The 24454-nt window shown below is 36.8% G+C and overlaps 1 protein-coding gene across 1 annotated transcript in view; it reads right to left on the bottom strand.

The window, feature by feature from the left end:
• LOC142343197 (uncharacterized) overlaps positions 1-24454 on the bottom strand; it is an 88020-nt gene that overhangs the window by 35562 nt on the left and 28004 nt on the right. Inside the window, exons 7-11 of the mRNA XM_075394925.1 lie at positions 22663-23049; positions 22068-22220; positions 16850-17017; positions 16203-16405; positions 13271-13431 (exon numbers count right to left, since the gene is read on the bottom strand). Of these exons, the coding sequence (XP_075251040.1) occupies positions 13271-13431; positions 16203-16405; positions 16850-17017; positions 22068-22220; positions 22663-23049 (1072 nt within the window). The remainder of the gene's footprint in view (positions 1-13270; positions 13432-16202; positions 16406-16849; positions 17018-22067; positions 22221-22662; positions 23050-24454) is intronic.

Genomic DNA, 24454 nt, shown 5'->3' with positions numbered 1-24454 from the left:
TCCTAATAGGCAAAGAAACAGCTAAGAGCAGAACAAAAAACGAAAAACTGCAAAAAAATTAAGAGAAAAAGTTCCAATTTTCGCCATTTTTTTGTCATAATTCTCAACAAAAAAATGATTCTTACCCACAAAAATGTAATCAATTGTTATCATAATATTGCTCAAGTAGAAGGGCTTTCTTCAATACCCATTTGAGCCAGTAAAACAAAATATTCGTCAAAAAAATGCAAAAATTAGCCCGATAATCAGCAAAATACATTAAAAACCTCCAGTTATCATAAAATTCATATTAATTTCCAGAAACCTTCAAACCACTACCGAAACCAGCCTAAAATTGAAACAAAATCATAACCAAACCTCTTAACCAAAATAAATAAAAAAACTGCTTTAAAATGCCGCACGTGAACAAATTAAAATTCGCTCGCTTAGAGAAAATTTTTCACACATCATTTTCTCGCTCTCTCAAAAACAGCGGTATGAACAAAAACCCACTCTCTTTTCGCTCCACTCTTCACTTTTGTTCGGCGCCAAAATCACTCCAAATTTTTTCACGCGTTTCATTTCCCGTTTCAAATATCACTCCAATAAAATTGATTGAAAAAAAACATAGCAGGACAAGTCCTGACGTACAATTCAAAGAATTTTAACTGACTAAACAGAAAACTAGACCTAGGACGAACTATGAATGGATTGGTAAAACCATTTAGAAAAAAAAATTCAATCCAAAAAACAGTAAAAATCATAGTCAAATTGCCGCATGTGAACAAAAGACCACTAGCGAGAAAGCGAATTTTTGTTCAAACACCGTTTTCTCACTCTACTTTAAATTTGGTGCAAAAAAAATTCACTCCGCAAAACCACTCGCTTTTTCGCTCTACTTCCTGTTTCGGCGTGATCAAAATCACTACTCCAATTTGACTTCAAAAATCATGAAAATGTGTGAACAGATCTTAAAAAAACGTAACCGGAAGAATTCCGGAAACGACTCGAAGTGAAAATCCATTTAAACGCCATCCAACTACTCATCAAACAAAACGAGCCCCCAATATTTTATGATTATCTTGAAACAAAGTTATGAAACAAAAAAAAGTAAAAACGATAAAATCTGTTAAAATATGGTAAAAAATCTGATCAAATTTTGTTATAAACTGAGATCCGGAAAAAACTATCTCTGCCAAAATGACTTCATCAAAACAACTAGTACTTACAATAACCATTATGTGAATTTTGAAAACATAGCCGGCAGATTGCCGGAATAGCTGCGAAAGAATAGACCTGCGTGACATAAAATAGAGATAGAAACAGATACAGATCTTAATTGAAAAAAAAAATCGACGCCACTCAAAAAATTAGGCTAAGAAACATTCAGCGATAAATTAATAAAGCTTGTTAAAATTCATTCCACAGAAGCCTCTTATTAGGGACCTTTACTGCACATAGGAGTTCCTTTGACCTTAAACAAATTCAAATTAAACTTAAGTTTTAAAGTGCGAAAGTCATTTTATTGAGTGAGGTAAGTCACATATGATCAAAATCTAATCACGCAATTAACCTAAAAACTTTTGCTAAATCGAGTGAGAAATGACGTCACGCGCGCAAATGCCGTTAGTGAGAGGAAGAAGTCATTCAGAAAATTTGACTTTTTTTAGCTTTGCTGCGTGAACAAATGTAAAACGAAAAAAGAGCGTCAGACGAAGAAACAAAAAAACATAGCAGGACAAGTCCTGACGTACAATTCAAAGAATTCTCATTGACTAAAAAAACTAGACTTAAAACGGAATATGAGTGGATTGGAAAAACCATTTAGAAAAAAATCCGATCCAAAAAATCGAAAAAACAGAAAATCAAAGTGAAATTGCCGCATGTGAACAAAAACCACTAGAGCGAGAAAGCGAATTTTTGTTCAAACACCTTTTTCTCACTCTACTTTAAATTTAGAGCGGAAAAATTTCACGCCGCAAAACCACTCGCTTTTTCGCTCCAATTTCAAGTTTCGGCGTGACCAAAATCACTACTCCAATTTGACTTCAAAAATCATGAAAATGTGTGAACAGATCTTAAAAAAAAAAGACAGCGCCCCAATACAATTCAAACTCTTTGAATTGTAAAAAACCAAGAGCACCGCAATATAGCTACGCTCAGCTTACAGCTTCGCAGCTATAAAAAAAGGACTTCTCCAATACTCCTCTTCGAGTCGTAAAAAGACAGCGCCCCAATACAATTCAAATTCTTTGAATTTTAAAAAGGACTTCTCCAATACCCCTCTTCGAGTCGTAAAAAGGACTTCTCCAATACTCCTCTTCGAGTCGTAAAAATAGGAGCGCTATAATAGCCGGCTGAGAAGATGAGGGCGGCTATTAATAATCGAAACTAAACTGCAACAAAACTGTCTGAGCCAGCCTTTTGCAATCGGCAGCCTTTTGAAATTGAAATTAATCTTCCAGTCCTCACTAGCCTGTGGAAATGATGTCTTGTTGTCTGGGTACGAGTAGAACAGATGGTTCTTGTAGGAGGCCACTTCCTCCCAGTCTACCCCATCAAACGTCTGCTTAATAATCAACACCATGTCACTCCCAGTGCCGTCACTTCCTCCTGCTTCACTCAGGGAAGCGACCCCATGTGATATACCTAAAGCAACAAAGTTGCATTCCAAGATAATGAAGCTATCCTATTTACTTTTTATCGACCTTATGTCAACCAGTTGTATCGACACCAGACCTGTGTAATTAATTTATAAGATTACACAATAAAACAAGCTCAGTAATTTGCGGTCGCACATAAAAATGGGACCACCTAATATACAAATAATTTGCCTCAATTTCTTAAACATAGCCGGCAGATTGCCGGAATAGCTGCGAAAGAATAGACCTGCGTGCCATATAATAGATAGAAACAGATACAGATCTAAATTGAAAAAAAAAACGCCGCTCAAAAAACTAGGTAAAAAACATTCAGCGATAAATTAATAAAGCTTATCAAAATTCATTCCTCAGAAGCCTCTTATTAGGGACCTTTACTCCACAAATGAGTTCCTTTGACCTTAAACAAATTCAAATTAAACTTAAAGCTTTAAAGTGCAAAAGTCATTTTATTGAGTGAGGTAAGTCACGTATGATCAAAATCTAATCACGCAATTAACCTAAAAACTTTTGCTAAATCGAGTGAGAAATGACGTCACGCGCGCAAATGCCGTTAGTGAGTCATTCAGAAAAATTTGACTTTTTTAGCTTTGCTGCGTGAACAAATGTAAACGAAAAAAGAGCGTCAGACGACGAAACAAAAAACATAGCCGGAAGAATTCCGGAAGCGACTCGAAGCATCAAAAGTTCACAGAAAACCCTAATTGCAGCTGAAACCATAAACTTTTATATTGAATCATTAACTCATTACCTCCGCAGGTCTGACTTCACAATTGGTGAAATTTTACCCACTGTCACCACGAGAGACAAAATAGAGCAAAATTTTAGATTAGTGAAAACGTTTGGTAACGTTAAAAAAGTCCAAAATAATGAGGATGGTCAAATTACGGACCGGTTGAAAAAGCTGACAGTGCTATCAATTGTCCTCAAATTATTCATGATTCTTTTATCAAAAACGTCGCGAAAGTAAACGGCAGAAAACAATCTTAGAAACTAGGCTGATTTTTCAAAAAAGAATGGTCAAATTTCAGAACCAAAAAACCACCACAATTAGATCTCTAATCACTGCAATTAAGACAAAAACAACATATACTTCTTCCTTTATTTATATATTCTAGACAACATGATTTCTTACTGAATCAAAAATTAAATTAATCATAGAAAAGACAAGCAAAAGAATAATAATCAAAGGCCAAAAATCGTTTTAAGCAATACCAAGGCAGGAAGAAAAATGCATTAAATAGTAATAAGTGGAACATTTTGGAAAAGGTTTTTTAGCAAACTCTCAGTACTGCCTTAAGTTGAATGAAAACATTTGCAGACCAAAGAAATGAGAAAAATCTAAGAAAGAGCTGAAATGATTCAAATTTTAACAACTGAAAAAATCAATATAACGATTATAAATGTAGGTGCTAGGACAAAGCCAGAATGATACAAACAAGAATGTGATGAATATGGACACAATGTAAGGAAAACCGTAACAAAAAGACTAATTCTTGATTTTTGAAAGTTAGAAAAGTTATTGTTTGTTACAAAAAATCAAGAAAGCGAATACATTTCATTGTTCAGCATTCGAGACGTTGAAAAGACAACGATACAAAGATCCATCCCCTGAACAAAACACACAAAAAAAGAAAAAGCAGAATTCAAACAAACAAAATATTAAAACATTTTGCAGAATAAAATGTTCAATAAATTTTTGGGGACTGCATTTATGAAAAAAAAGTAACTGTTTTCAAAAACTTAAAGCCAAAAAATGATTTTTATTGAAACGAAAATAAAGTCTCCCATGTTGCAAAAATAGACTATTTCTAGTAATTAAAACCAAATTACAAAAAAAACAGAAAAATTGGGGAAAAAACTACCGAAATCGGATTAGCATATGTACAATTTTATGAAAACAAAATTACATCCAGGTAGAAAGAGGCGTTGAGTATATGAATTGTCAAAGGGAAGTTGCTATGTTAACTGATTTTGTGACAAAACACAGCTGAAAGATCCAAAATTGAAGAAATTACTAGAAAAAAAGTCAAAAACTAACTAAAAAATCAAGAAATATGTGCCAATTTTAAACTTCAAACGCATTTTCAGGCTCTCCAAAACACTGTGGTATTAATTTCCGAGGTTTACAATTCAATACAGCATCGAATAAAAATCATTACTACAAAAAACCAAATTAAAAGCAAAAACACTGGGCCACTTAGACGAAAAAACGGCTAAAAACGGATATCTATATGTGCCATTCAGTCGAAAACTACTTTTCAAAGTCAAAAAGTCATTCACTAAACGCAGCGCATGATCAAAAAACTTCTCTCGCTCAGAAAAAATTAGTTCACAAGGCAATTTCACTCACTTTCGCTTTTAGTTCAATACATCGTCTGAACGAAGAGTACTTCCGGTAAAAAAAAAACCTTAAGAAAACCAATACTCCTCTTCGAGTCGTAAAAAAAAACCAAGAGCACCGCAATATAGCTTCGCTCAGCTTACAGCTTCGCAGCTATAATAAAAACGACATATGACACACAAAAATCAATTCAATTTTATTATGAGGAGAATGATAACCCTTCGCAAATTGCTGACAGACCGAATTTCTGCCTGCCTGAAACATGCAAAAGCAAAGATCTCCTGTTACAGAAAGTTAAAAGTACAAACCAGAACAATGAAAGAATCTAAACAATGAAAAATCCTGCAGCAAACAAAAAACTAAACAAATGGGTCGAGAAAAAAAAACATAACCGACTAACGTCGGGCGAATTGCTCTCAAACGACGGCGAGCGGTTGGCTTGTTCAGTAGATAGCCACGGGGGGGGGGGCAAAAGCGCGGTGGGGGGGGGGGTGGAGCCAATAGTGGGGGTGGGGGGGTCAACAAAGGGGGGGTGTCAACCTCTAAGAACCGCCCCTCACACCATAAGTATAAGTCTCCAAGACAGTTTGAGCTGAAACAGACCTGAAAGGCTCTAAGAGCACATAATGCCCGCTGGGCGCTACCTGTTTATCCCGTTTTTGAGGACGAAAAGTTAAAAGCGTCAGACGAAAAATTGGTCAAGCGAAAAATCGCATAAAAAAAGACCGACAGGACTAATATAATTGCTACAAACTTCGTTTGAGAGCAATTAATTAACAGTATCACCGACATGATAATTCAGCCCCAATTCCATCACTAAAATAACGATTTTGATAATTGTTTCCACAAGAACATGAGAAAATGAAAACAAATAGAACAGACGAGGGGAATATCTCAGATGTTTTGAGAGCAAATGTTTTGACACTTCAAAAGTGGATCAAAAAGTGAGTGAAAAAATTCATTGAAATCAATTGCGTTTCTTTTCCGGCAATATATTGATTGTTTCGCAGTCGCGCAGGCTTTCCACACCTGTTAGCACTGTATTTTCTAGATTGGCACATATACTCTCTATTTCCTTATCCGTTAGCAGAAATATAAAAATTGGTTGCTTTATTCAAGAAAAAGTATTTATCATACAGAATCAATTGTTTGCTTATTTGACGACCTATATTAGAAACACAATGCTTAGCAGGTGTAGTAGAAAGCTTTTCACTCAGTTCACTCAGAAGTTCATCATTACGTGAAACATGAATACAAATTTTAAATTTATTTTTGAGGTAGTCGTGTCAAGATTTTTGAAGATGAATACCTCAAAAATAAATTTAATAGAATAAATTTAGCATTGATGGACGAAAAATACAAGAGCTCTACCAAAATGTTGACAATTCTACGAAATTTTCCATCAAAATCGGCAGATTGCAAGAAGACAGCCGCGATAGCTTCGTAGATCTGCGGTCTAAAAAGATTAGAGAGAACTTTTTTTTACTACTGACTGGGATATATTGTGAACTAATTTGATTAGGATTCTGTATAACTGATCACTGCGTCTAGTAGCGGCTCTCATATAACCGTCAATTAGAGCGACACACACTCAGTTGACCAAATCTCTACAAAATAATGTCATTTTGATAGCAACGAAAACCATTTTTGAGAGTGAGAGGAAGTCACGCGTGGCCAAAATCTTAGTCACGCGAATGAACAAAAAACTAGCTCCGATAGGAGTGAAAAATGATGTCACACACGCAACTCAAAATAGCATGAATGAACGAACAAAAAGCAGATCTGGACTGATACTGATGGTTGCGAGTGGGGGTTAAGATTGGGATCACACTTTAGGAACCCCACGCCACCATAAATTTATATCTTCATAAAAAGTTTCGGTGAACTGCATGCTTAGAGACTGGTGAGCCTATTGATCTTAGAGAACTTAATACCCTCGGGGCTTTGCCGGTTCATCCCGTTTTGAGCACAAAAAGTCAAATGCTCGAACAAAACGATCCGAAAAAAGTTGGTAGTACGAAAAATTACAGCAGGACTAACATAATTGGTAAAAACTTCGTTTAAGAGCAATTAATAAAGCCATGCTATGGCTATTGGCCGAATTCGAACATTTCCGGATTACATCCCACAGATCATGAGAGGCATGTCCGAGAAATGCGGTCCTTCATCCTGGTTATAGTACTCTTAGCGTATCTGAAATGTAACCAAATAATATATTTTAATAATTGAGCTAAAATATGGGTGGAGATTCTTCCCTAGCCAAATTTAGGTCAAGCTTAGAAAGAAATCGAACAAAATTTCCAATTTCGCACTCCATTGTAGATTTTCGAAAAAAATGGATACAAGAAAATCTCCCACCCTCGGAATCCGGAAATCAAGACAAAGCCTCGACACAGTCAAAGCACGCCCACGTGCCCGCGAATTGGAAATTCTCTTCGCTTCATATTCCAATTTGGCTAATTGCCATAGCATGACCTATTTCATTCCATTTAGTTTAACATGCATGGAAAGTTATTTAATTTCTATTCAACAATAAACCCCTTGTACGAAAGGTGGAGATTGTTTAAAAGATCCCATCATCCTTTTTTCCCCGAAAAAAATCTCACCCAGTAACACATTGCAGGGTAATTCTGGTGGATGAGGAAAGTAGATGACTTCACTGACAAGCAGCTGACTGCCAAAGAGAGCCGACTTCTCCCATGCATGCTTCAACCGCACATCCACCCCCTTCACCAAAGGACAACACTCCTCAGGCACCCGGAACACAGCTATTGGACAGTCTGATGCAGAAGCTACATTGGATCTCGGGATTCTGGAAATAACCCCGTTATAATGCCGGAACATTGACTACTATGATCCGAAATGATCGTTTTACAAAAAAGTGTGAAAAATTAGCTATTTCGATTGAACTTGGTAGTTAGACACATTCCAGGTTTTTCATGAGAGGATAATACAGGGATCAGTATCATTGGCATTAAGCATTAGACCATGCATTCGACTTTGTTTGACGAAGTAAAAAACGTAAGTCCCGAAATACAATTCAAGGTATTGAATCGGCCATTGACTTGACTATTCACTATACCAATGAAAAGGAGGCATTGATAGTCAACAAGGCATAACACCCTACATACTCAAGCAAAAGAACAGAAAAAATCCTCAAAATTCAAAAATGTCGAAAACATCAAACCAATCAAAACTGGTTCCTTATGTTTTGATAATTACGTACTTAGACCCTTCACACCAAGCATACACCCTATTTGTGGAAAACCGATCAAAGACAAGGTAACAAAAAGGACAATAAGAAATCAGCGAAAACTGAAACGTTTTAAGAAATTCGTGTCGAAGGCGATAAAATATGTAAACATAGCCGGCAGATTGCCGGAAAATAGCCACTGTTAACGCGCTTGATGCACATCGGGATTGAAACAGAAAAAGAAATAAAGAACAGACAAATTGGCTGAATCTTTCGTCAGAGAGTAGAACGTCAGAAAGTAGAAAACATCTTTTAAAAAAACCAGTGAGCAACAAAATGACAAATTAAACATGAACCGACTAACGTCATACAGCTCTCGATCGAGAGGCGGCGCAATTTAATTCAGAGGGGCTGCAGCAAATAAAAACTTTTCTTTATGGGTGCCAAAAATTCCGAGTATGGAGGGATTTGGACCCATGACACCCAGCGTCTTGCACTGCCGCACTTAGTAACCGGCTATCAGGCCATAATGCACACCTAGCTCATAATCGTATTTAGTTTACCAACGTAGAATTAATTTCTCTACAGGAGCAAATCAGACCAGGCAGAAAGATCACAAAGTCAAGGGCGAAAAATCGCTCAAGTGTTCTAAGAAAGAATGCTCTAAGAGAAAACGATGAAGCGAAAAAACGTCTTGGTCAGAGAGAGCATTGTAAACACGTGATTAAAACAGTTGTATTAAATAGTTGATTAAATAGTCGCATTCGAGAGCAAAAACAATACTAGGAGTCCCGTGAAAAATATCTGCATGTATCTCAAAACTTTGTTAATCTAACTCTCAGTGACTTAATGACCGGGCTTTATCGGTTTATCCAGTCTCGTTTGATTTAGCTCTTTTGACTTTCACAGTATTTACCACATTAGTTAGCTCAATGCGTGAAACAATTTAAAATCCATTCATTTGAAACAGTGAGTGAAGTAGGTCAGAAGTCAAACGTGAAAATTGTGACTGATGTAAAACGAAAAACGAGATCAGAAGGTAAAGCGACAAAAAACATAGCTGGCAGATTGCCAGAAAATAGCCGCAATAGCTTCGTAGATCTGCAGTCTCAAAAAAACAGTGAAGACAGACCAAAAAAATTCGTCTTTTCATCGAAGGATGATATGTTATATTCTGATTTAAAATCTGTATAAGTTTTTGCTGCCTCTAATAGCTGCTCTCAAATAACCTTCATTTAGAGTGACACACACCCATTTGACCTTATCTCTTAAAGTAAATAAAGGCCAATTTCAAAGTGAGTAGGTCATTTTTGAGAGTGAGGTACGTCAAGTGTGACCAAAAACTTAATCACGCGAATGAACAACAAACTCGCTCCACTAAGAGCAAAAAATGACATCACACACGCACTGCAATTGAAATTGCATGAACGAATGAACAAAAAGCAGATTTCAAGTGATTGTGACGTCGTGGTCGTAACAAAAATTGCGACGACGAAATAAGAAAACCAAGAGAAGGCCAATAATAGCCCTGCTATCACTGTGCGGCTATTAAAAAGGAGAGTGTCGAAATAATAGCCGTTGGGAGGCTGACGGCGGCAATCAACTATTAAACAAAGACAGTTAATCAATAAACGTCAGAAAGTAGAAAACATGTTTTAGAAATACCAGTCAGCAACAAAACGACAAATAAAACATGAACCAAGTAACGTCGGACAAACAACTCTCGATCCATGGGCGGCGCAATTTGGATCATTAAGATCCAAAAACGCAACCAATCATTCAAACCACAAAAATGAAAATTCAAGCCGGTGCACAAAAAGGATTCCTAAACTAAAAACAACCGACTAAACGTCAAAAGAATTGCTCTCGAACAACTACTAGTGGGAGCTCTAATCAATTGCAGCCTGCTTAAGTCGGGGGGGGGGGACCCTATGAAGGTCAATAGCGGGCTTCAAACAACCACATTAATATATAACACTTTTAAGATTTAAAGTGAAAAATGGCACAAGTTTCGGCGCACTTTTCATTTGACCTTTAGTACTACATTGCCGCCAATTGACTTCAGCTGCTTGAAATTGGTCTACTGCTGACTTCTTGCCCTTCGGAGTTTCTTTCTCTATAAACAGCAAATGATGTCAATTTCATTGATATAAAAACAAATTCAAATTCACTAACACAAGCGTGGCCCATAAAGTTGAAATAAGAGAACGCTTCAGAAATCACACGCCAAAGTTCACATTTAAACCATGGAAACAAAGATAGAGAAGAGTCAAAGGGAGAAAACGTAGGTATTCAAAAGGCCAGATTGATGTTTAGTCGCATGTTTTGTTGTTTTTAAAACATCCGCTTACTTCACACTAATGGGACAGACATTACCCCACGCAACTGAAACGTTCTGTCACAGGCAACTAAAATGTTCTGTCACAGGCAATTGACACTATCTGTCACACGCCCTTGAAACGTCCAATCAAATGATACGTTCTTGACATGTCTTCACATTAAACCCAGAAAATATCAATTACATTTTTCGAAAAATGTAAAATGAAAGAAGTGCCGACCGTCCGTCCACCCCTTTGTCTCTTAAGGACTGGCGATATTTGACAACGGAACTCATCAAAATTTATTAAAGATTTATTTATTCAGGATAATGCATTTCAGCGTCCATCTACTCACTGGGTCATAGTTAAACTTTTCCATTCAATGTCCAATTCAAATCATTAAACCAGAACAAATCCTGCCTGACTGTCAAAATATCAACGATTAAACATAACCGACTAAACGTCGGAAGAATTGCTATCAAACTAGTGGGAGCTTTAATCAATTGTACCCTGCTTCTGTCCGGGGGAGAGGGATCCTAAATGGGACTAAGAATTTCAAGTGTGCTTCAAATAACCACAATAGAGGTTAACATATACCACTAATGATTTAAAGTAAAGAATGACACTAGTTTCGGCGCATTTTCATTTGACTTTTAGTATTAAATTGCCGCCAATTGAATTCAGCAGCTTGAAATGAAACTTTGATTGAGAGAGAATTTTAGATCACGCAAAACGCAAAAGGTCAAGGGCGTAAAAGTCACTCGAAAAGTCAAAACGTTCAAAAATTTTGCATAAAAAAGACACACCTTTATAATAATTGCCTATCTACAAGAGCAATTAAAAAACTAACAAAAAATTGAGAAAATTTGACAAAAATCGCAACGGATTATTATATGCCAAATTCTATAAAACAAAAATGACATAACTATAGGGAAGTGCCTGAAGAACGTTGCCAATTACAATTCCTTAATAGAAAAATGCCCTTTCAAAGATCCAAAAAAAAATCAATGAAAAACAATCCAAAAATTGAACAAAAAAATGAATTGTGCCTATTTTTCACTTGAAACGCATTAATAGGTGTATCAATTTCATAGCGCAACATATTAATGCAGCATTGGTCAAAAACTATTTATACAAAACATTATAAGCAAAGAAATTGAGTCAAATCGACGAAAAACGGTTATCTACATGCACCATTCTGTCAAAAACACTTTGCAAAGTCAGAAAGTCGTTCAATAAACGCAGCGCATAATAAAAAAAACTTCTCTCGCTCCGAAAAAAATAGTTCATACCAAAATTTTGCTCTTTCGCATTTAGGTCAAAACGCCGTCTGAACGAATAGTACTTCCGGTCAAAAACGTACTCCTCTTTGAGGCGTAAAAAACCTAGCGTACCGCAATTTACCTCCGCTGTAACTTACAGCTAAAAACACACCCGGCAGATTGCCGGAAAATAGACGCCGTTGATTCCAATAAGCATGATTGGGATTGAAAGAATAGAACATATTGAAAAAGATTTTTGTACAAAAATATTTTTTAAGTCCGATTTAATTTGATGGCATTTCGTAGTTGAACATACTTCTGTTTCATAGAGAGAGGCTACAGGAGCTACTATCAATACCAATAAGCATTAGAGATGGTAACTAAGACCTATAGGAACGAAGTTCAAATAGCGGGCATCTAAAATTGGGCTTCATGGGTTTATCCAGTTTATATTTCTGACTTCAATTTTTTATACTGACTCTGTTCATTTTGAATTTCCTTGCTTAGCAACTGATGTTCAAAATCACTTTTGGCAGAATGAGAGAAGAGAGAAACTAGCCTAGAGAAGGCAAAATGATTTCATGCAAAATGTTGAAAAAGCGGCAAAATGAGGTAAATCGACACATTTTTTTGGTCGACGAAGTAAAAAACATAACAAGACAAGTGCTGACGTACAATTCAAAGAATTTTCATTGACTCAAAAGAAAACTACACCAAGAACAGACTATGAATGCATTGGGAAAACCATTTAGAAAAAAAATCCGATCCAAAAAATCGAAAAAACTGTAAAAATCAGAGTGAAATTGCCGCATGTGAACAAAAAACCATTAGCGAGAAAGCGAATTTTTGTTCAAACACCGTATTCTCACTCTACTTTAAATTTAGAGCGAAAACATTTTGCGCTCCGAAACAGGAAGTTCTCGCTTTTTCGCTCCACTTCCTGTTTCGGCGTGACCAAAATCATTACTCCTATTTGACTTCAAAAATCATGAAAATGTGTGAACAGATCTTAAAAAAAGACAGCGCCCCAATACAATTCAAATTCTTTGAATTGTAAAAAGAAAATAGGAGCGCTATAATAGCCGGCTGAGGTGAGGGCGGCTATTAATTACAATTAATGCTAGCATCAAATTAGTTTAAAAAAACTTGTAGAGTACCAATACTCTTCATCGAGTCATAAAAAAGACAGACGGCGCAGCAATACAATCCAATTCCTTTGGATTGAAAAAACCAAGAGAAGGCCAATAATAGCTGGCTATCCAAGTTATAAGAAGTTTTCTTCATGTCAGCACCAAACAACATGGCCATCTTAGCAATAATGATTCCCCAAAATACTGACATAAAATCATTATTGTATGAGTTCTGATAAAAAAAAAGTAAACTGTGCGAGCTGTTATGCTTCTGTCGAATCAGTGTCCTTGATATCGTGATAAAATTTTAGACACTCGGGACGATTTAACTGACTGTTTTCCAAAACATTATATTTCATGTGCCGGATGAAAAATCAAACGCACTTCAGGATGGACCATTTCTTTGCCGGATCTTCCATGAGTTTGTTCACATTCTGCTTGCACTCGACCATCAGTTTCTGGATGTTGTTGAGGAGAGTCCTCGATTGCGTGAAGCGGAACTCCAGTTCCGGAAGAGCACAATAGACGTCTTCCAAGGGAGCCACCTGAAACCATATTCGGTACATGTTATCGGAAGGCGCATAAAAATTGAAGAGTAAGCAGATAGGTGATCGGCCCAAGTGTACTACTTGGATGCATAACACTGACTCTAGATAAAAAGACATTACAGTCTTGAAATAAAAGCCACTCAAATAACATGCATAACTACCGCTTTGCATTTTCTAGAGCCGAACAGAAGATTTAAAATTGGCACACCTCTCCTTTGGATGGGGCGGTTTTTTTTTCTAGTCAAACAATTGAAACACACCCCGCAGATTGCCGAATTGAAGTCCGATTTATTTTGATGGCATTTCGTAGTTGAACATACTTCTGTTTCTTAGAGAGAGACTACAGGGGCTACTATCAATACCAATAAGCATTAGAGAGAGATAACAATTACTTATAGGAACGACGTTCAAATAGCGGGCATCTAAAATTGGGCTTTATGGGTTTATCCCGTTCCTATTTCTGACCTCAATTTTTATACTGACTCTGTTCATTTTGAATTGCTTTGGTGAGCAACTGATGTTCAAAATCACTTTTAGCAGAATGAGAGAAGAGAGAAATAGCCTTGAGAAGTCAAAATGATTTCATGCAAAATGTTGAAAAAGCGGCAAAAAGAGGTAAAGCGAAACATTGGTTACTCCAATTTGACTTCAAAAATCATGAAAATGTGTGAACAGATCTTTAAAAAAAAAGACAGCGCCCCAATACAATTCAAATTCTTTGAATTGTAAAAATAGGAGCGCTATAAGAGCCGGCTGAGAAGATGACGGCGGCTATTAATCATAAACCCACTAATGTCGAAAGAATTGCTCTCGAACGACAGGCGATGCAATTTAATTCAGGGGCTGTAGCCTAGATAAAATTTTCTTTGTCACTTGAGAAGTCAGAGAACGTTCTAGAAGAAAAGCGCAAAATGGTCAAGCAAAAAACTTGCATAAAAAGACCAACAAGTTTACAATAATTGTTACCAACTTCGTTCGAGGGCAATTAATCAGATTTTAAGAATTCCGCTGCATTTTCTTTCAAGCAACGCAAAAAATTTCGACTGTTGCCCAAAGCAAAATCGGAACTGCAGCCCAAATGTAACATATTACAAAAAGCTTATAACACATTTTCTGCTCTCAGTATTCTCACCACGTCATAAGCTGCAGCCATAAAAAATATAACATAACCGACTAACGTCGGCCGAATTGCTCTCAAACGACAGGCGAGAGGTTGGCTTCGTCAGAAGCTAGCCACGGTTTAGTAAGCCTAGTTTTAGCTTGATTTTACTCTGCAACTTTTAGTTTTCGATCTTTTTAGTAAATAAATCAAATTAAAAACTGATATTTTGAAAATTTGCATACTGCAAAATTTTGAAAAAAGCTTCCAGATTTTGCAGTAAAAATTTTCATAAATAATTTTTTGTCTCTGGAGTTATGTCAGATAATCCATCTGAAAGACTTGAAAAGCTTCATTGGCCAGTAATGATCGTTTAACTCAGAAAAGGACAAAAATATTCAAAAATTTTGAACAATCGCTAACTTTAACAAAATCTTGCTAAAATTCAAGACATTAAAAACTTCAAAAACATTTTATTGTCTCAAGAGACTATCTAGTATCTCTATTTTAAGCTTTAAATAGTTTCACTGGGTCATAAAGACCCATGAACTTGAATCATAAAAATTTTCCGAGAAATTGAAAAAATTAAATTTTCAATTTAAAAATTAAATTAAAGCTCAAGTCCTTAAAATATTGATAACCAGTCCAATACCTCTATAAACTATGCGATAGCTTATCATCAAAACCTTGGATGAGGTCCATAGGACCCTGCTGCCGGAGAAAATGATAAAAATTCAAAATTTAAAAAAAGTTGAAAAAATTGCAAAACAATTTTTAAAATTGCTGATATTAAAATCCTGAAAAACATTCCATTACATCTGGAAGCTATGCAGTAACCTATAATCAAACCCTAGATGAGTTTATCTGGCTCATGAGGCTGCAGAAACCTAAAAAGTGGAAAAAAAACTTTCAAAAACCTTGAAAAAAATGCAAGTTTTATCCAAAAAAATTTGTATTAAAAAATGAGAGCTACTCCATGGCAACTAAAAATTTTTTTCAGTACTTTATCATCAAACTCTTCAGGACGTTTTCTGGCACCTGCGTCTGTAAAAACGTGAATAATGAAAAACAAAATTCAAAAAAATTAAAATTGCGCGTTTTGTCAAAAAAAATGCAAAACTCGTGATGTTAAAATGTTGAAACCATTCGACTAATATTAGAAACTATGCCCTAACCTATTATAAAACCCTAGAGGAAATTCCTTGACACCTAGGGCTGAAAAAACTTAAAATGTCAAAGCTTTTCCAAAAGCTTCAAAAAATTGTGAAAATTAGTATAAACTGTGTGTTTTTCGGTTGTTAGAACGTGGCCACGGGAGGGGGGGGGGCACCAGGGGGCTGATGAGGAGGGAGGGGATGGGCAACAGTGGGGTGGGGGCAACAGCGCGGTGGGGGGGGGGGTCAAAAGCGGGGTGTCTTTAACCTCTAAGAACCGCCCTTCACACCATAAGTATAAGTCTCCAAAACAGTTTGAGCTGAAACAGAGCTGAAAGGCCCTAAGAGCACTTAATTCCCACTGGGCGCTACCTGTTTACCCGTTTTTGAGGACGAAAAGTCAACAGCGTCAGACGAAAAATCGGTCCAGCGAAAAATTGCATAAAAAAAGGCCGACAGGACTAATACAATTGCTACAAACTTTGTTTGACAGCAATTAAAGATCAATTCACTACCTTCTGCAACCCCACAGATCTGGTCATTCTGTCGATATCAGCCACAGTTTTCAGAGCGTACGACTCATTGCTCACAGTCTGCTTCTCAATCAGAGCCACCACTCTCTCCACCTCTTTACCAGGTACACCTAGCAGTTGGATCTCAACCAGCTCCGCCCATTCGTGCGATTCCAGTTCACGCAACAGAGCTGCCGACACCTTCACTGAAAATTACACCACAAGATTAGTACACTAGCAGTTAGTTGAATATCCAATCGAATATAGTTGTACACCAAATTCACCGAGCGCCTACTTCAAATGCTTTTGACTTCAATAATGAACGCCTTTTGACATTACATTGCATGGTGATTCCATAGCAATGCATCTGAAGCATGCTCATGGGGGCACTTCACATTTTTTACAGCTACCATAGTTAATGTATTCATAGTTCAAGTTCAATGACAGAAAGCTTTTCATTTGATCGTTTAAGGACCAACACCTGGTATGTGCTTCTTCTGGGAGCCTAACAACAGAGGCAATTCAATGCTTTGACTGCAAAAACCGAGTTTTCAATACCATGCAGAGTACCTCACGGCCAATCTTACTATCTTACCAACGATCGTACAACGATCAAAAATGGACACCGACCGAAAATACTGAACACTTACCCAGCTCTTTCCTGTTAAACTGGACCCTGTAGTTAATATCTCTCAGTGAAGTCAGTTTCTCCCTCGCCTCCGAGATGACAGCAGTTGGTATCTCCACTTCCCAAATACACTTGACTTCTTTGAATTTGTCGTACAGCTGTTCCAACTGTGTCATGCTCTCTCGTAGACCTAAACAGCGACAAGTTTTCATCTTAGCCATATCACAAAACGCGAAATCTTTAATGAATATCGAAACGAAAACGATGGAGTAATAGCTTGAAATAAAGAGTGATGAAATGCTGGGAAGACAAATACTTTGGATTGTTAAAAGGAGAGAACCTAAATATTGCCTAGGAGAGGCTACCGGCGGGTATTGCAAAAGAGAAGTGCAGAAGTAAGAGAGGATATATACACGCGGGGTAGGGGAGAAGTTTGGGGGGTAAGTGGGAGGATATATTGGGGCTAGGCTAGGTGTGGTTAAGTGGTGGTGTTGCATGTGGGTGATGGTAGGTAGATGGATATCGATTTAATAATTTTTTAAAACAAAGCCGAAAAATGTCAAGACAGCCTCAAACCGACCTCTTCACCTCAAATGCTGATCACCTTGTGTCCTGGATTGAATCTAAATTAATGTCAAATTGCAAAAACAGAAAATTGTTTTCAAAAATGCTAAAAGATGATAAGGCTGGAACAATTTCATTCCATAGGCCTTTCTATAGGAGATCAACTATTTAAAAATATAGCTGGCAGATTGCCAGAAAATAGCCGCAATAATTCGTAGATCGGCAGTCTAAAAAAAACAGGAAAAAAGACAGACCAAAAAAATTCGTCTTTTCATTGAAGGCTGATCTGTTATATTTTGATTAAAAATCTGTATAAGTTATTGCTGCCTCTATTAGCTGAGTAAATCAAGTGTGACCAAAAATTTAATCACGCGCATGAACAAAAAAACTCGCTCAATTAAGATTCAGTTGAAATTGCATGAACTAATGAACAAAAAGTGGCTGTGACGTCATATGGTCGTAACAAAAATCATGACGACGAAATAAAAAACATAGCAGGACAAGTCCTGACGTACAATTCAAAGAATTTTCATTGACTAAACAGAAAGCTAGACCTAGAACGGACTATGAATGGATTGAGAAAACCATTTAGACAAAAAATCCGATCTAAAAAATTGAAAAAACCAGTAAAAATCAAAGTGAAATTGCCGCATGTGAACAAAAAACCACTAGCGAGAAAGCAAATTTTTGTTCAAACACCGTTTTCTCACTCTTCTTTAAATTTAGAGCGAAAAATTTTCACGCCGCAAAACCACTCGCTTTTTCGCTCCACTTCCTGTTTCGGCGCGACCAAAATCACTACTCCAATTTGACTTCAAAAATCATGAAAATGTGTGATCAGATCTTAAAAAAAGACAGCACCCCAATACAATTCAAATTCTTTGAATGGTAAAAAACCAAGAGAAGGCCAATAATAGCCCCAGCTATCGCTGTGCGGCTATTAAAAATTTTAAAAAATTGTGAAGATTAGTAACCTATTGTGGCTCTTGAGGCTGGAGAAACATAAAATATGACGAAAAACCTAAAATCCTTGCAAAAAATTGCAAGTTTTAAAACATAGCTGGCAGACTGCCAGAAAATAGCCGCAATAGCTTCGTAGATCTGCAGTCTAGAAAAACAGTAAAAACAAGATAAACCAAACAAAAGCCTTTTCATTGAAGGCTGATATGTCAAATTTTAATTAAAACATGTATAAGTTTTTGCTGCCTCTATTAGCTGCTCTCAAATAACCTTCATTAAGAGTGACACACACACACCCATTTGACCTCATCTCTTTGAATTAGGAAATGAAAGTCAATTTCAAAGTGAGGAAATAATTTTTGAGAGTGAGGTAAGTCAAGTTTGACCAGAAATTTAATCACGCAAACGAACAAAAAACTCCCTTCAATAAGAGCGAAAAATGACGTCACGAACGCACTTCAGTTGAAATTGCATGAACGAATTAACAAAAAGCAGATTTGAAGTGGTTGTGACGTCATATGGCTGTAACAAAAATCGCGAAGACGAAATAAAAAAACCAAGAGAAGGCCAATAATAGCCCCAGCTATCGCTGTGCGGCTATTAAAATTGCTAAAATTTGTGATAAAAAACTTAAAAACTATTTCATGGCCAAAAAAATTCTCAAACCACAGCGGAGGTTTTCTGGCCTCAACAGAGGTTTTATGTCAAAAATTAAAAAAACTCGTCAAGAAAGTTCTGTCGAAATGCTGAAAATTGTGATGTTGAAAAACATTCTATTACATTTAGAAACTATACAGAAACCTATTGTCAAACCCAACAGAAGGTTCCTTGGCTCTTGAGGCTGGCGAAACCTAAAAAACGACGATAATTTTCAAAACTTGAAAAAAACTGCAAATTCAATTTAAAACATACCCGGCAGATTGTCGGAAAATAGCCGTCGTTGATTCCAATAAGCATGATTGGGATTGAAAGAATAGAAGATATTGAGAAAAAATGATTTTTGTACAAAAACCTTTTTTAAGTCCGATTTATTTTGATGGCATTTCGTAGTTGAACATACTTCTGTTTCCTAGAGAGAGGCTACAGGGGCTACTATCAATACAGATAAGCATTAGAGATGGTAACTAAGACTTATAGGAACGACGTTCAAATAGCGGGCATCTAAAATTGGGCTTTATGGGTTTATCCCGTTTCTACTTCTGACTTCGATTTTTTATACTGACTCTGTTCATTTTGATTTGCTTTGCTGAGCAACTGATGATCAAAATCACTTTTAGCAGAATGAGAGAAGAGAGAAACTAGCCTAGAGAAGTCAAAAAGATATCACGCAAAATGTTGAAAAAGCGGCAAAATGAGGTAAAGCGAAAAATTTTTTTATTCGACGAAGTAAAAAAAAAATAGGAGCGCTATAATAGCCGGCTGAGAAGATGAGGGCGGCTATTAAAAATAGCTAAAATTTGTGATATTAAAATGTTGAAAACTCTTCCATGGCAAATAACTCTTCAATTTTCAGTAACTTATTAGCAAACCCTTAAGAAAGCTTCTGGCCCCTGCATCTGGAAAGACGTATATAATAAAAAAAAATGTCAAAAAATTGAAAAAGACGTTTTTACCAAAAAATGCTAAAATTCGTGATGTTAAAATGTTGAAACCATTCCACTACCGCTAGAAACACCTAGGGCTGATCGAACTCAAAAGACAAATTTTTAAACATAGCTGGCAGATTGCCAGAAAATAGCCGCAATAGATTCGTAGATCGGCCGTCTAAAAAAACAGTAAAAAAGACAGACCAAAAAAATTGGCCTTTTCATTGAAGGCTGATCTGTTATATTCTGATTAAAAATCTGTACAAGTTTTTGCAGCCTCTATTAGCTGCTCTCTAATAACCTTCATTTAGTGACACACCCATTTGATCTTATCTCTTTGAATTAAGGTAAATAAAAGTCAATTTCAAAGTGAGGAAGTCATTTTTGAGAGTGAGGTAAGTCAAGTGTGACCAAAAATTTAATCACGCGCATGAACAAAAAAAAACTCGCTCCACTAAGAGCGAAAAATGACGTCACACATGCAATTCAGTTGAAATTGCATGAACGAATGAACAAAAAGTGGCTGTGACGTCATATGGTCGTAACAAAAATCATGACGACGAAATAAAAAAAAACAAGAGAAGGCCAATAATAGCCCCAGCTATCGCTGTGCGGCTATTAAAAATTTTAAAAAATTGTGAAGATTAGTATAAAGCGTGTTTTTTGCGAGCGGTTGTTCGTCAGTAGCTAGCCACGGGGGGGGTTGTCTTCAACCTCTAAGAACCGCCCTTCACACCATAAGTATAAGTCTCCAACAGTTTGAGCTGAAACAGAGCTGAAAGGCTTTAAGAGCACTTAATGCCCGCTAGGCGTTACCTGTTTATCATACTTTTGAGGATAAGTCCAATGGGTCAGACGAAAAATCGGTCAAGCGAAAAATCGCATTAAAAGACCGACAGGACTAATATAATTGCTACAAACTTCGTTTGAGAGCAATTAAAAACTTTTATTAGAGCATAAAGAATCGTGTCAAACAGTTTCAAGCAAAACGATTGCAAAACTGATTGGGTTACTTGAAATAAATAGTTCCAAACCTTTAAGAAAGCTTCTGGCCCCTGCATCTGGAAAGACGTATATAATAAAAAAATGTCAAAAAATTGAAAAAGACGTTTTTACCAAAAAATGCTAAAATTCGTGATGTTAAAATGTTGAAACCATTCCACTACCGCTAGAAACACCTAGGGCTGATCGAACTCAAAAGACAAATTTTTAAACATAGCTGGCAGATTGCCAGAAAATAGCCGCAATAGATTCGTAGATCGGCCGTCTAAAAAAACAGTAAAAAAGACAGACCAAAAAATTGGCCTTTTCATTGAAGGCTGATCTGTTATATTCTGATTAAAAATCTGTACAAGTTTTTGCAGCCTCTATTAGCTGCTCTCTAATAACCTTCATTTAGTGACACACCCATTTGATCTTATCTCTTTGAATTAAGGTAAATAAAAGTCAATTTCAAAGTGAGGAAGTCATTTTTGAGAGTGAGGTAAGTCAAGTGTGACCAAAAATTTAATCACGCGCATGAACAAAAAAAAACTCGCTCCACTAAGAGCGAAAAATGACGTCACACATGCAATTCAGTTGAAATTGCATGAACGAATGAACAAAAAGTGGCTGTGACGTCATATGGTCGTAACAAAAATCATGACGACGAAATAAAAAAAAACAAGAGAAGGCCAATAATAGCCCCAGCTATCGCTGTGCGGCTATTAAAAATTTTAAAAAATTGTGAAGATTAGTATAAAGCGTGTTTTTTGCGAGCGGTTGTTCGTCAGTAGCTAGCCACGGGGGGGGGGGGTTGTCTTCAACCTCTAAGAACCGCCCTTCACACCATAAGTATAAGTCTCCAACAGTTTGAGCTGAAACAGAGCTGAAAGGCTTTAAGAGCACTTAATGCCCGCTAGGCGTTACCTGTTTATCATACTTTTGAGGATAAGTCCAATGGGTCAGACGAAAAATCGGTCAAGCGAAAAATCGCATTAAAAGACCGACAGGACTAATATAATTGCTACAAACTTCGTTTGAGAGCAATTAAAAACTTTTATTAGAGCATAAAGAATCGTGTCAAACAGTTTCAAGCAAAACGATTGCAAAACTGATTGGGTTACTTGAAATAAATAGTTCCAAACGCACTTTCCGCATAGCCATTGGCTTGTTCCTCACTACTCTCCAGTTGATAAAGTAGCATGTCATGCATCTCCAGTTCCTCTTTTCCCTGGGTTGCCTCTTCAAGACACTCCATCAGTGCACCAGTGGATTCTGTTGCTCTCCCATACTCTTCATCAACTGTAACAATCAGCCGTAAACAAGTTTTCTCAAAAGCAACCCTTTTATCACAAGATTACCAAATATAGCAAAGGTTGCACACGAACAACAAAGTTCATAGGCTATAATGCAGGACTAAATCCCGGAGAATAATAGCGAGAGCCCGATAGTTACGTAACTTAGATATAAACTAAATCTCTAAAAATTAAGAACTTGCAACTATATCGTCAATTTGTAATTTTGATTTCCGTCAAATGTTCCATGAAGCTTAGTTTATTGTTGAGTTACCGAGAATAGTTTAGCAGTTGAAAGGATAGAGCCAGAACAAAGGTGACTAGTTTAAAGCGGAGTGGAAAGATTTCTGTTGGATTAATATTACACGTTCACCAATGTAAGCAAGAAAACTAAACGATTTTTACATTAACGCACCACTGCCATTTAGAAACTCGGAAAGCACACTCACTTTTAGAAAGGTGGTAAAACACATTGTCAATTGTCATGTATATCAACTCCTCCAAATTGACTCTGTGCTTTGTGTCAAACTTCGTGAACACTTTCTCAGCCGCTTTCATTTCGTCTTGCACTTGTCGACTTCTAACGTGATACTCTGCAAGCTGTTCACTTATAGCCTGGTGTGATTCTTCGCATTCCTTTACTCGTTTTAGAAAGCTCTTCAACCTTCTAGAATGTTCCTCCTCCTGTTCTCGTTGCATTCGTTCCTCTTCCGTCTCCTGAACTTGATCCCCCATAGGTCGCTCAGCAGAGGGCTCTTGCACATCCACTGCAGGAGGCTCTTCAATTCTAACTTGTTTCACTTGATCTACAGCTGACTTCTTGCCTTTCGGAATTTCTTTCTCAATAAACAGCAAATGATATCAAATTCACTGATATAGAAACGAATTCAAATTCACTAACACATTATCACACGCAATTAAAAGTTGTATAGCGTGGCCCATAAAGTTGAAATAAGAGAACGCTTCAGAAATCACTCGCCAGAGGTCAAAGTTCACATTTGAAACATGGAAACAAAGATAGAGAAGAGTCAAAGGGAGAAAACGTAGGTATTCAAAAGGCCACATTGATGTTCACTCGCATGTTTTGTTGTTTTTAAAACGTCCGCTTATTTCGCACTAATGGGACAGACTTTACCCCCACGCAATTGAAACTTTCTGTCACAGGCAATCGAAACAATCTGTCACACGCCCTTGAAACGTCCAATCAAATGATACGTTCTTGACATGTCTTCACATTAAAACCAGAAAAAAATATCAATTATTTTTTGAAAATGTAAAACGAAAGAAGTGCCGACCTTCCTTCCACCCCTTTAAGGACTGGTGACATTTGACAACGGAACTCTCATCAAATTTTATTAAAGATTTATTTATTCAGGATAATGCATTTCTGCGTCCATCTACTCATTGGGTCATAGTTAATTTTTTTCCATTCACTGTCCTACTCAAATCATTCAAGCAGCACAAATCCTGCCTGACAGTCAAAATAACAACGATTAAAAAATTGCCCCGAGCAGCCTTCATGCAGCTCACTCCAGAGAAAATGTTTTGATTCATATAATCAAGCAGGAGAAAATTATGGGAGATTATATTACATCTGTACATCACAAATTATCCTGCCTTGGTAGCAATGGGGCAAGCTCTAGTAGCGTCCCGCAGGCATTTAATGGGGAGCAAACACGGTTAGAACGTTCCCCTAATAGAAATCCAACTGAAGCCGTTAACATTGTGTTGGAAGTAGCCTAGCAGGAAATCTGGGGAAATATAAAAGGTAAAAGCTTTCTAATGGACGTCACTGAACTCGCCTATAGAGACTCTACATTAGAAACAATTACAATAATAAAAAAGTATTCAGACAAAATTCAGACAAAAAGGTAGCACAAAATTTTTCGAGATATGCTCGAAAAACCAAAAATGTATTCGAACGCTACAAGAAATTGGTAAATTAATGTCCAAAAAAATTTTAACTGTGAAAAGATGTTTGAAATGAAAGTAATTTTAATGAAGAAAACCAGCGCTAATTTTGAAAAAACATAGCCGGCAGATTGCCGGAATAGCTGCGAAATAGACTTGCGTGCCGTAAAATACAGATGGAAAAAGATACAGAAGTGAGTTGATAATAGTTATCGCCGCCGCCTATAAAACGCCTATACTAGTTATCGCCGCCTATAAAATAGTTATATTCGCCGCCTATTTCAAAGGAGGTTGTTTTTGGGTGCAAAAAAATTTTCCCTGTCGCGTCTC

This window comes from Convolutriloba macropyga, chromosome 7, assembly GCF_964194025.1.
Source record: "Convolutriloba macropyga chromosome 7, txConMacr16.3, whole genome shotgun sequence".
NCBI classification, from domain to species: domain Eukaryota; kingdom Metazoa; phylum Xenacoelomorpha; order Acoela; family Convolutidae; genus Convolutriloba; species Convolutriloba macropyga.
This window is presented reverse-complemented; position numbering and strand designations above follow the sequence as displayed.